At 46.8% G+C, this 12,856-nt stretch overlaps 1 protein-coding gene across 3 annotated transcripts in view; it reads left to right on the forward strand.

The window, feature by feature from the left end:
- The window catches only part of NUP153 (nucleoporin 153), a 70,138-nt gene extending 59,400 nt beyond the window's left edge, over nt 1–10,738 (forward strand). For all 3 annotated transcript variants that reach the window (XM_047733674.1, XM_047733676.1, XM_047733673.1), the window contains exons 18-22: nt 217–1,101; nt 3,436–3,792; nt 4,450–4,722; nt 8,940–9,114; nt 9,381–10,738. In XM_047733674.1, coding sequence (XP_047589630.1) covers nt 217–1,101; nt 3,436–3,792; nt 4,450–4,722; nt 8,940–9,114; nt 9,381–9,465 — 1,775 coding nt within the window. In that variant the 3' untranslated portion in view covers nt 9,466–10,738. The remainder of the gene's footprint in view (nt 1–216; nt 1,102–3,435; nt 3,793–4,449; nt 4,723–8,939; nt 9,115–9,380) is intronic.
- Nucleotides 10,739–12,856: the final 2,118 nt, after the last annotated feature.

Below are 12,856 nucleotides of genomic sequence, written 5' to 3' on the forward strand. Positions count from 1 at the left end.
ACGAGCAGAGGGAGAAGGAGAAACAAATCCCCCTCTGAGCAGGGAGCCCAATGCAGGGCTCAATCCCAGGACCCCGGGATCATGACCTGAGCTGAAGGCAGACGCTTAACCAACTGAAGCCACCCAGGTGCCCCTCCAGAGTTATTCGTTTTTCACGGGGACATTTTGTTCATGAGGATAGCGTTAACTCAGTGACTTGTGTTTTATATTTTGAAGGCTTTGGCACATCTTCCTCATCTTCGAACCCAGCAGCCTCATCCTTCAAATTTGGTATCCCATCATCCTCTTCTGGACCTTCTCAGACCTTAACAAGCACTGGAAATTTTAAGTTTGGAGATCAGGGAGGCTTCAAAATCGGAGTGTCCTCAGATTCTGAGTCTCCAAACTCCGTGAGTGAAGGCTTTAAATTTCCTAAACCATTAGGAGATTTTAAATTTGGAGTTTCGTCTGAGACTAAACCTGAAGAAGCTAAAAAGGACAGTAAGAGTGAGAACGATTTTAAGTTTGGACTTCCTTCGGGCGTAAGTAACACAGCTTCGTTAGCTCTGTTTCAGTTTGGCGTGTCTAATCTCGGGCAGCAGGAGAAGAAAGAGGAACTACCTAAGTCTTCGTCTGCGGGCTTCAGCTTTGGTCCTGGTGTTATTAACCCCACACCTGCTGCTACCAACACCGCGGTGACCTCTGAGAGCAAGAGCAGCTTCAGCTTTGGAACCCTAGAAACCAAGAGTGTTTCAGTGGCTCCTTTCACCTGTAAGACGTCAGAAGCCAAAAAAGAAGAAATGCCTGCCACCAAAGGAGGGTTCACGTTTGGCAGCATAGAACCCGCCCCTCCGCCAGCTGCCTCGTTGTTCGCACTGGGAAGGACAGAAGAGAAGCAGCAGGAGCAGGTCACTTCCACTTCTCTGGTGTTTGGGAAGAAAGCTGACAGTGAAGAGCCAAAGTGTCCATCAGTGTTTTCCTTTGGAAATTCAGAGCAGACCAAAGAGGAGAGTTCTTCAAAGTCCACCTTTAGTTTCAGCGTGGCAAAACCAGCTGAGAAGGAATCGGAACAACCAACAAAGGCTGCTTTCACATTTGGAACGCCAACCAATACTACGGCAGGTAAGTATTAAACTTTTTTTTAACGAGGCATCTCTGATCTCTGGACAAATACAGCAGGTCAGGGAATGGTTTACACTGAACAGAGCTGAGCGAGACCAGGAACAGCTCTCTGGAAAGGAGCATAAGATTTTCAGTTTTTACTGCTCCATACCCCAAGAGGTGAAGAGGTTATCTACAGCTCTGATGGCAAGCCCGCAGGGTTGCACGTCTGTCCATGCTCCTCCCTTCTGTTTGAGCTCTGACAGTTGGGATTGGCCTACTCTTCAGGAGCATAGGCCTGCCTTCATAAGCTCATGAAATATTTTCTAACTCACTCTTTATGTACAGGCCTTCATTCACAAATACAGTTAACCAGTCGTCATCAGGCATTTAAGGGATATAGACAACAAATATAATTTGTCTCTAAACAGGGGATTATGAAAACTAGTATCCTGAAGCAAAAATGAAAGAGCATTTTAAAAACTTTCAAAAAACGTGCTTGGTGAAATGAAATCCTTCTGTGGGCTGAGCAGCAGAAAAACCTTAGATGATAGATTAGTGAACTAGGATTTCACAGAACTCAGTTTCACGGACGTGCAGAGAGACTGGGTCTAGCCCAGTCTTAGACTGGTCTAAGCCACCCCTCTAGCAGGAGGGGTGCTTAGCAGATGAGAACAGGATGGAAGAAGTATGAAAGCAGTGACAGAAGAACATTTCCTTTGTGCAGAGAAAACCTCTCCTTAAAAATGAAAACGGCCCACTCATTAGCAAGGACCAGTGAGGTTGTAGGACACTAAAGCCAAAATCCTGAATGCTTTCAGAGAGAGGAAAGCTCTTTGCCATCAAACTTTGAATTTGTAAGACCACATGCTTGAAACAGTAGAGCAGTGTCCTAAAAGTGAAAATGGTCTTGATCTTAAAATTTTATATCCAGCTGAAGGGCAAAATAGGGATGTTTTCAGACAGGACAAAAAATAGAGAATGCCTGTGAACACTCCTGAAAATATACTGGAAACACGAAATGAAAAATTTACCTTGGGAAAAAAAAATGGAAATCAGTGGATTTTTTTTTTTTTTTTTGGATCCATTGTGTGGACATTCAAACACCCTCCAAAAAAGAAAGTAAATACTCCATTATGTACAACTTGGAAAGGAATAAAAACACCATTAGGTCTAATTAGATGTAATTGTGGTATCACTGTACTTTTTCCACTGAAACAGATACTCTTAACCTCCCATTAATGAACTTGCAAGTGAGCCAGCATGCTCCACTTTCTGTAAATCACACTAACACCCATACCATATCGCGGCCAGCCTGTACAGACACAGTATTGGAACTGAGACCTCATTGGGAGAATTTAAAAAAAAAAATGTCTTCAGGAAGGTGGGTGATTTCAGGCTCATATACAACCAGTAGCTTTCTTCTAAATCAGCAAGAAATAGCTGTGCAAATGACCTGTTTCAGACCTGTTCCTGAGTGAGCATTGTCCTTCTCGGTGTTCTTGGTGTCCTCTCGCTCTGTGTGTAGTTGACTGTAGTTGACACACCTGTCACATGAGTTTCAGGTGTGCAGCATAGCGATCGGGCTGCTGCCTGTGGTAGTCCGTGCCCAGCACCGCGCCATCTGTCCTCACATGGTGTCGGGACAGCACCATAGACTGTCTTCCCGGTGCTGGGCCTTGTCACCTGTGACGGACTCCTTCCAGAGCTGGAAGTCTTCGTTTCAGTTCTGAGAGGAATTTCGGTGGATGTGACAAGCTAAGCTCATTTTTAAATTCACCTGGAAGGGAGAATGCACGAGAGATTTTGGAGAAAAGGGCAGGCACGCAGACAGGTTTGCTCCACTCGTATCAGACCATACCGTGAAGCTGCAGGAATTAAAACAGTCTAGGAGTGGTAACTGCAGAGGGAACAAATGCACACGTACTTGGAAATTTAGTGTGTCCTAAGGGGGAAGTTAGAAACGAGTGAGTGAGTATGGCCTGGCCAGTAAGTGATGCAGTTGGACAGATGAGGGTCTTGCTAACAGCTCTGCAAGTCTCCCGCCATCTGAACAGGCGTCCAGACGTAGCCTCCAGTTCGGGGTGTGGGATTGAAGGGATATTTTTTATTCTTACTAACCCGAATGCTGAAAGTTATCTGATCTGAGACGCAGTCCAAAAGCCATAAAAGAAAAGATGGACATATTTGCTTACATCAAAATTCAATATAGCACGTCCATTTGATGAATTTATATAAAAAAAACCTTAGTGGTTCTGTGTTCCAATGACTGGCTGGACTGCACGGTAGGAAGAAGTGCCTTTCTGTAGTTCCGTGTCCTCAGAGTTTTGTGTGTCCCGTCACCCGTGTCTGCAGATCCGGGGGCCGCGAAGCCGGCGTTCACCTTCTTGAACAGCAGCGCCCCCACGTCCAGCGCGCCGGCCCCGGCCGCCGCGGGGGGCATGTTCGGGAGCTCCGCTGCCGCCTCCAGCACGCCTGGGACTGCCTTTGTGTTTGGACAGGCCGGCAACCCTGGGAGCGGCCCTGCCTTCGGGAGCGCGGCCGAGTCGGGCGCGTCTCCGTCGTTGCTGTTTTCTCAAGAGAGCAAACCGGCAACCACGTCGAGCGCGGCCACGGCCGTCACCCCGTTCGTCTTTGGGCCGGGAGCCAGCAGCCACAGCACCGCCACCTCCGGCTTCAGTTTCGGAGCCACGACCACATCCAGCTCTGCAGGTACGGTGACGCGAGGAAAGCGGACGTGTTGCAGCCGGACGGGCTGGAACTGTCCTCTCCCAGCAGGTAACTGGCAGGGACCCGAGAAGCGCCGGGCGCCACTAGGCCGGCTGCCCCCAGCGTGTTGTCACCTTTCACTGCCTGGAATCTTGTCCATTTTGTGGTTCGGTTTAATATCATGAACTCATGGTGGGGCGCTTTCTAGCTTCAGTGTCCTCTTTAGTTTTTCCAGGTGTTCTTTTTGAAATGTTGGGTGGTTGAGTAACCAGAAACTCGGGACTGTTTCATTTGGTGTGAGCCCGCGGTTGGTAGCACGTACGTGGGACCGTGCTAGTGGCCTCTGCTGCAGGTTAGGTAGTCGGGCGAGAGATCGCTTATCTTCGATCGTTTTCTCTACCTGACCAAAAATGTGGCTGCGAAGGTGGGGACTCTGGCTCGTCAGCGACTTTGCTGATGTGCATTCTGTATGGTCTCACTGAACAATGGGCGAGGATTGTGCCCTTCGTGATCATCAAAACTGGCCTTGCTGGGGTTTGCTCAGCTCTAAGACAAGTGTCTGAAAAGAAGCTTCAGGTTTGCCGCTGACTTGATAGCAGTTTCTTGAGGATTATCTCGTGGTGGCTCTCAGGTGACATTGGTGTTTCTCTGGGCTTCTAGGATCCTCCTTTGTATTTGGCACGGGGCCTTCGGCGCCATCTGCCAGTCCAGCATTTGGTGTTAACCAAACCCCGACATTTGGACAGAGTCAAGGTGCCAGCCAGCCCACTCCCCCAGGCTTTGGAGCTCTGTCCTCGTCAGCGGCGTTGTTTTCTGCTGCCCCTCAGCCCACACCACCTACCTTCGGGAGCGTGTCCAGCAGCAGCCAGCCTCCTGTGTTTGGACAGCAGCCGAGTCAGTCTGCCTTTGGCTCCGCAGCAGCTCCGAGTTCCGGTGAGTGCGCCCTGCCCACGGGGCTTGTGTTTGCTCTGCCCCTGGGGTCTGCATGTCTTCAGACAGAATGGTTTCTGAATTCTGAAACCATGCCTGTGTCTTCTTTTTTTTTTTCTTTCTTTTTTTTTTTTGTTTTTTTTTTGTTTTTTTTTGTGTCTTTTTCTTTTTTAAGGATTTTATTTGAGAGAGAGAGAATGTGCATAAGCGGGGGGAGGAGCAGGGAGAGGGGTGAGCAGAGGGAGCCCAGCACGGGGCTTGATCTCAGGACTCAGATCGTGGCCCGAGCTGAGGGCAGACACTTCACCGACTGAGCTACCAGGCACCCCTGTCTTCTTTCTTTAAATGTCTCTTGTACTTGGCAGAATAGAAAAGTATGTGTTGGGCCTTCCCCTAGAAGCAACATTCCCAACTTTCATACAGTGAAGCACTTTAAGGCATTAACCATGCAATTAAAATGTAGTTATTTCTTCTTCTTTGAGGTGCAGTATCGGTTCTGTCCCATTTCTCCCACCTGAACTTTGGGGCACTCCAGCCTAGATTTCAGTCGCATTTTCTAGTCCTCGTTGTGATTGGATTTCCTTCGGGAGGTCCTCCCCCCGCCCCCCGCTGTAGCTCTCTTCTGGAACAGAACCCCCCCCCCCCCCCCCAGGCGCCCAGGACACGGCTTTATGATCCTTGACTTGCATATTTAAACGAACATTCCCATGTGTGTGGGGGGGTGCACGCGCACGCATGCACACACCTGCTTAATATGGCTAATCACATTGTACTCTGAGGATATATTTCCTCAAAACTGTAGTAGGATGGGTAGTTTTCTAACCGTGAAATACGACTTCATACAGAAAAGCCCGGGACAGAAGTGAGCAGTGTGGTGTTGGAGCAGGCGCGTGGCTCGCCCTCCGCCAGCAGCCCCCGCCCCCCGGCCCCGGCTCCCTGCTTGTTCACGAGCCTCTTTCCTTGCTCTGACGTGTCTGGGCTTTTGTGGCGATCCCTTTCCTGAGGTTTTATTTAAAGCTAACTGCTGACCTGTGAAGCTCTACAGAATATCATTTTGCCTTATTTTTAACTCTGTGTAAATGGAATCCACACTGTTGAGTCTCCGGATTTGCGCGGCTTTCGCTCTGGCAGAGCTCACCGGTGCCAGCGCGTGTGGTGTGCTCCTTGTCACTGCCGCACAGTCAGTCAGGTTATGAGCGTAGCACAGTTTATCCATACGCTGCTGCTGAGTGTGTCAGAGTTGTTTTTATTACCAGTTAGGAAATGCACCTCTGCTCATTCTTGTATATGTGCCTGCAGGCACACTGCATATTTTTCGAGGGTATATACCCGGGAGAGGGATTGCCCAACTAAAAGGTATGCGTGCATATCTTAGACTTCAGAAAGTAATGCAAGCATATCCTGACGGATTGTGCCCGTTCGCATCCTACTACATTGTATGAAGATTCTCATATTTTGAGTCTACTGGATTTCATTTTCTGTGAAATTTTTTTTTTTAAAGATTTTATTTATTTGACAGAAAAATTGCAAGTAGGCAGAGAGGCAGGCAGAGAGAGAGGGGCAAGCAGGCTCCCTGCTGAGCATTTTGGATGAATGCAGGTTTCATTTGGAAATAATTTTCATAGTTGTGAAAGGATTTCTCCATGTTGGACTTTCTGGTTCTCTCAGAGTTGCTCTGGAAGTCTTTCTTGATGTTTGCTTTTGTATGTGTGCTGCTGAAGTAAGCACTTGATATTTGCTTTTGGACCCATTTCTTCTTTCTGAATCTCACTGGATCTTTTCTTGGGCTCCAGTGTTCTGACTTACCAGGAGGATGTTCCTTAATCTGGATCCATTTTTACCCATTGACTGTGTGAAGAATTTAGTTTTATCTTTTTGTGAATATCCATTCTTGGGAATTTTCTGGAATTACTTCTTTGAAGATTTTTGTGCCTCATTCTTTAACTTCTGTTCTTTTTCCCTTTTTGTCCCTTCTGTCCTTTCTGGAAAGATTTCTTCCTTTTATCTTTTACTTCTCCTTTGAACAGGATTTTACTTTTGCTAATTTGAGATGTTCTTTTTTTGTTGTTGTTCTGTAGGTGTGTCCTTTTTATATTCTTAATGTTCTTGTTTCAGAATTGTTACCTGTTATTTCTTGATATTAATGATGAGGTGTGGGGTTTTCTTTTCTCCCCTTTACACTGTAGTTCAATCCATTTTCTACAAATTGCTTTTCTCATTTGGCTCTTGGTGTTTCTTATGAAATACTTTCCTCAACTGTCTGGGGCTTCTAGGCTATCCACTCAACAGTTGTTTTTTTAAATGGTAGTAAGAATAATTAACACGAGATCCATCGTTTCAGCAAATTAAGTGCACGATGCAGTGTTGTTAACTACAGGCCCCCTGTCGTACTGCTAACGGCTGCACCCCCACCTCTGGTGTAACTGTGCTCCACACCCGTTGGCGAGCCCCTCTCCATTCCTTTAGTTCCTCTCTCTCTCTCTCTCTCAATCTCTCTCACACACACACACACACACACACACACACACACCAAAACCCACCCCCCACCCCAAAACCACCCTTTTTCTCTCTGCTTCTGTGGTTTGGCAGTTTAGATTCCTCATGTAAGAGAAGTCATGCAGTACCTGTCGTGGGTCCGGCTTATTCCACTTAGCATGACGTCCTCCCGCTTCAGCCAGGCGCTTGCGTGTTGTTTAAAGGCTGAACAGTGTTCCTGTGTACGAACCGCCCGTTGTTTCATCTTCTCGGTCGGCAGACATTTAGGTTGTGTCCACATCTTGGCTCTTGTAAATAATGGTGTGGTGAACTCGGGAGTCTGGATGTCTCCTCGAGGCCCTGATTTTAAATGTTTTGGAGAAATACCCAGAACGGGGTTGCTGGATCATAGGGTGATTTCTATTTTTAGTTACTTTCTGAGGTGCCTCCGTACTGTTCTCCACAGAGGCTGCCCCAGTTTGCGTCCCCACCCGCAGAGCACGGGGTTGCTTTCCTTCACGCGCTCGCCAGCACCTGCTGTTTCTTGTGTTGCTGATTTTAGCCCTTCCGACAGGTGTGAGGCAGCACCTCACTGTGGTTCTGATGCGCTCGTCCCTGACGATGCGTGATGTTGAGCATCTTTGCGCATGTCTCTTGGCTGTTTGTGTCCTCTTTGGAGAAATGTCTGTTCACGTCCTTTGTCCATTTTTTAAGTCAGGTTATTCGGGCTTTTTGGCTACCAAGTTGTAGAAGTTATATATTTTGGATATCAGCTCCTCATCAGATACATCGTTCGCAAACCTCTTTTCCTGTCCAACTCATAATTTTACAAGTGTGGGATACCGCAGTACCACTTGATAATTCTTCGTGCATCGAGAAGCTCATAGATCTTGAATCTCACTGTAGGTTCATCTCATGGGCCTGCTTCCTTAGGAAGACCTGGATCTTGGTATCAGTAGGTCTTTCCTAGGCTCCTGCCTAGAGGGTGTGCAAACTCCCTATGGCCTGTGCTCTGGGAGCCGAGTCAGGGAGGGAGGCTGCAGCTCCGTACTCCTAACGTCAGCTTATTTTTAATCCTTCTGTTCAGTAGGATGTTCGTGCCTTTGTGTGTGGTCGCCTAGTCCAGAGACTGAAGTTCTCTTCTGTTGGGGTAGAGGAGAAAAGTCTCTTGTGGTATTGGGGAGGAGTGACCTGGGTACCTGCTTCTCACACAGCTATTCTCCCATCCTCCTCCTCCTCCTTCTTTTCTTTTTTTATAGTCACACCTTCATTCTCCCTTCCAGAGGCCCCTGGCTCCCAAGCCTTTGGGTATGTTTAGTGTAAATGAACTGCGCCTGTGCTTTCCCGGCTGCCAGCTTGGTCCTTGGCTCCAGTCAGCCTTCCGGCGTCTCCATTTTGTCGCTGTTGTCTCCTCTCTGTCCCGCATCTTCGTAAAACTCCCTTTACTCTTATTTTAACATAATTTTTGAAGAAGTTAGCGCAAATGTGTGTGTTGATTCGGCTATCTTTAACCGGAAGTCTCTTCTACCCTGTTCTCCTTGGTCACGGGTAAGTTGGGTCACTCGTCCGAGGGTGTTCTGAGTATGTTCCGTGTGTCGGTGGAGCAAACAGCTCATTTTAACTTTCTGTTGAGTGACGGTAAGACGGCTTAGTCCTTCCCGTGTGTTTGTATGTAAAGGTCCGAGTCTTTACCAGAAAACTAGCATTTTGACCTTACTGAAGTGTTTCTGCTTTAACCGCCGCAGGTTCTTCAGTTTTCCAGTTCGGCAGCAGCAGCACCACCAATTTCAACTTCGCGAACAACAACCCGTCGGGAGTGTTCACGTTCGGGGCGAATCCCGGCACCCCCGCCGCCTCGGCCCAGCCCTCCGGCTCCGCGGCCTTCGCGTTCAGCCAGTCTTCGGCCGCGTTCACAGTGGGGTAAGGCCGCGCGGCGGGAGGGGCTGCGGCGGGGCGGGCGCGCGCCTGCGCGGAGCCGGGCTGGGGTGCTCGTCGCGGCCCGGGGGCGGGCGCTGCGTTCAGGCGAGACGCGGGTGGTGGCCGCCGTGCTGTGCGCGGGGACAGACGGGGACAGAGAGCGCGTTTCCTTCAACCACCTCTCCCCCCGCCCCCGGTCGCAGGTCGCCTTGTGCGGATGCTGAAATGTCCCCGAGCACCGGGTGACATAACGCAGTTCTTTTTCACAGGTCAAACGGGAAAAATATGTTCTCTTCTTCCGGAACTTCGGTTCCTGGTCGCAAGATAAAGACTGCTGTCAGGCGCAGGAAATAAAGGTCGCGGTGTGTCCCACACCACGTTGGCAACTGCTGGTGCCCTGCTTCTCAGATCCCGGCCGTACTGTGCGTGGTGGGGCTGGCTGTGGTCAGACCTGCCCGACGACTTCCTGAGTTCGCCCCCCCCCAGCCCCCGCCTCCCCTCCTCCCCCGTTCCAGAAACAATAATCGCTAGATCGGCGGCTGATTCTGCAGCAGAAATAGGATCCAGCACATGACCCCTGATTGGGCGCAGGCCGCCGCGCCCGGGACGGAGCCCGCTCAGCGGGTGGCTTTGTAGGGAGCCTCCGTGCGCACCGCGCTGCGTGCGTGGGTGCGCGCGGGGGGACGCGTCGACGTTGTAATTATATGGGAGGAATTCTGTATAGATTAGAGAATGTGGAAGTGAATGATTTCTATGCTGAGTTTGTGCTGGTGTATGTGTGAAGTGAGTGAGTCGGGTGTATTGTGCACTAAAATTTTCTGATAGAGGAAGCCTGATTAAAGAATGGTCCATGCTAAGGACTTATTAGATCTAGTGCGTTCTCCATTTAATAATTATATGCTATTTCTATATTTTCATTCTCCTATCACCTGTCTTGCCTTTTTCATTATTTTATTATGAAACTGGTGTAAATACAATTTTGTTTCTGTACTTTTTTGGCATAACATAAATCTGTGAACTTGAAATTTTAATTTTGTGTTAGAAAATTTGTTTGTTCTTTGTTTAGTCTTGTCTCAGATTTTATTATGTAAATCCCATTATTCAAAGTTGCCTAAATCCATTTAGAAATCTTTAAAAAAAAAATTGGGGATTCTTAAAGTGAATTTATTGGCTTTTCTGATCCAGTTTTGTTTGGACCAAAAACCAGTATTGTACAAAGTATTAAGCATATATTTTTATATTTACTGAAATGGACTGTGGTGACTTTGGATAATAAGGAAAAGTTTAATATTAAAGCCATGTTTATTACAGTATAATTAACATGTTAAACCATGGGATAAATGCCATCAATAAAAAATTATGAAATATTTTTTGTTCTAGTGTTAACTTATAATGAAGGTACCAGTGTTAATGGAAGGGAACCTTTTTTTGTAAAGGTTCGCCATGTTTCAGAGAAATTCCAAAGAATACATTTAAGTGATTTGGACAACTCCTACGTGAAGGGGAAGTGTCTGGAGGTAAAACTTAGAGAAGGTACCCTGCTTTTTGTCTGGTGCTAGGAATCACGCCTACTTTGCATATAAAATGACCTACCTTTTTAAAAGTTGAAAATAAACACACGTAACCATTTGTTCGTATCTGTATCTTCCTTGAGAGGTGACTAGACAGTGTTTACTGATCAGGTCTTGGAGACACATGCTGAAAGCAGCCTATAGAAATTGCATGGTCCTTTTGTATGGAACTCTTACGGATTCTTTTACTAATATTCCCCCCCCCCCCCCAACTGGATCTCGTCTGTGGTTCATAAAAGACCTGTTGGGACAGCATTTGCTTGATTTTAGACTTAATTTGAGCACACGGTGATTTTGTGCGGACTTTTATTTTGCTTAACTTCTGTTGAAATCCAAATTCAGAACTTTAAAATGTTTACGAGCTATTTTGTGTTTCTAATTTTGCAAAGATATTGTTTTGAAAACATCTTAGGCCATTATTTGGTGCTGGTTTGGGGAGAGACATTTTATAATTCTCACTTTATTAATAATACACATTTGACACAGGCCTGTTTGGGGGCAAATGGTGAATACCAGAAACCTGGTTTTAATGCGGAGATGTTAATGCCTAACTAAGTGGCAGGTTTGTTCATTATCTGCCCTCCTCTGGGCCCATATGAATGGGAGTATTAGGCTTTCTGCTCTGGGAAAAATTTTCATAAGAAATGTGCTAGAAATAGTTATTTAGTATTCTTTAAAACAAGTTGACTGAAAATAAAGGTGGCTTAAAAATGAAATCTTCTGGCACCAAAGCTGTAGTCTACAGAGCTGTAATCAGGGCTTGGGACTTGGATTTTCTGTCTCCATTGTCGTTATTCCCAGGCTGCGCATGTGGCTCCAGACGACATTCATGAATGCCGCTCCAGCGGCAACCCTGCCCCTCCCGACTCGGTCCAGCAGAGGCATCTCCTTCCTGGACTGGCTCCGGTGGCAGACGTACTTCGCAGCCACTCTGTGACTCTAACAGCGGTCTCGGACAGGCCTCGGTCCTACGTTCCCTACACAAGTGAAAATTGAGGGCAGTTCGTAGAAGAGGGGGAAGTACCATGGAAAGAAGCCACTTCTCATGCTGGAAGACTTCGAATGCCTGAGGTCCAGGCCTGAGGATGGCACTTCAGGTACCAGGTTGTTTCGAGTAATTTATGATTTGGGGCATTAAGAAAAAGTATGATTTAGACCACTGAAAAATGTCTTCAAGCTAGCTGCTTATTAATAGTTGTTAACAAATTCTCTCCCGAAATTGTTCGTGTATTTGGGATTTTATTTGAAATTAAAGTGGTAGACTAATTTTAAGTTTGTAACCAGGCTATAAATTAGTCCACTACTTTAATTTCAAATAATAAAATCCTAATTTTAATATTTTTATTATTCAAGTACTGATGACATACCATGTTACAATAGTTTCAGGCGTACAGTGGGATTCGACAGTTCTGTACGTTACTTAGTGCTCACCACCGTAAGTGTGGTCACCATACATGATTATAGAATTATTGACTCCTTCCTGTGCTGTCCTTTTCATCTCCATGACTTCATTTGTTTCCTGGGTCTATTTAAAGTTTGAAACTCAATGAAAATGTTACAAAGGTTAGCCTGTGTGTTGAATGGAAACTGACATTTGGTGTAGTAAAACTGGGAAAATGTGTGTATTGGGTCTAGTGACACATGCCAACTGAATCGACTAGTGGTGTGGGGCAACTCTTACAAGCTTACCTCGAGTTCCACTGTAGTTCGTAGTTCCAGAAATGTAGGTTGTGCCTTAGCTCCGAACAGCACATTGTCTGTAGAACTTAGACCTGGCCATTGTTTAGCTACATTGAGTTTATGTGTTTTTTTTTTTTTTTTTTTAAGATTTTATTTATTTGACAGGCAGAGATCACAGGTAGGCAGAGGCAGAGAGAGAGAGAAGCAGGCTCCCCGCTGAGAAAGGAGCCCGATGCGGGACTCGATCCCAGGGTCCCGGGATCATGACCTGAGCCGAAGGCAGCCGCTTAATCGACTGAGCCACCCAGGCGTTCCTTATCTGTGTTCTTCTTGAGGAAACTGTTTTGTATCCTGTCCTCCTCCTCTAGATGTGTTAGAACAGGAAATGCTTGTAAGATCAGAATGAGGTTTAAACTGCCCAGCTCAGTCATTTACCAGCTATGAGACTTTGAACTTCCGGTTCCCCATGTGTAACATGGGTCCTTAGTATCTTG

Source organism: Lutra lutra, chromosome 6 (assembly GCF_902655055.1).
Source record: "Lutra lutra chromosome 6, mLutLut1.2, whole genome shotgun sequence".
NCBI classification, from domain to species: Eukaryota; Metazoa; Chordata; class Mammalia; order Carnivora; family Mustelidae; genus Lutra; species Lutra lutra.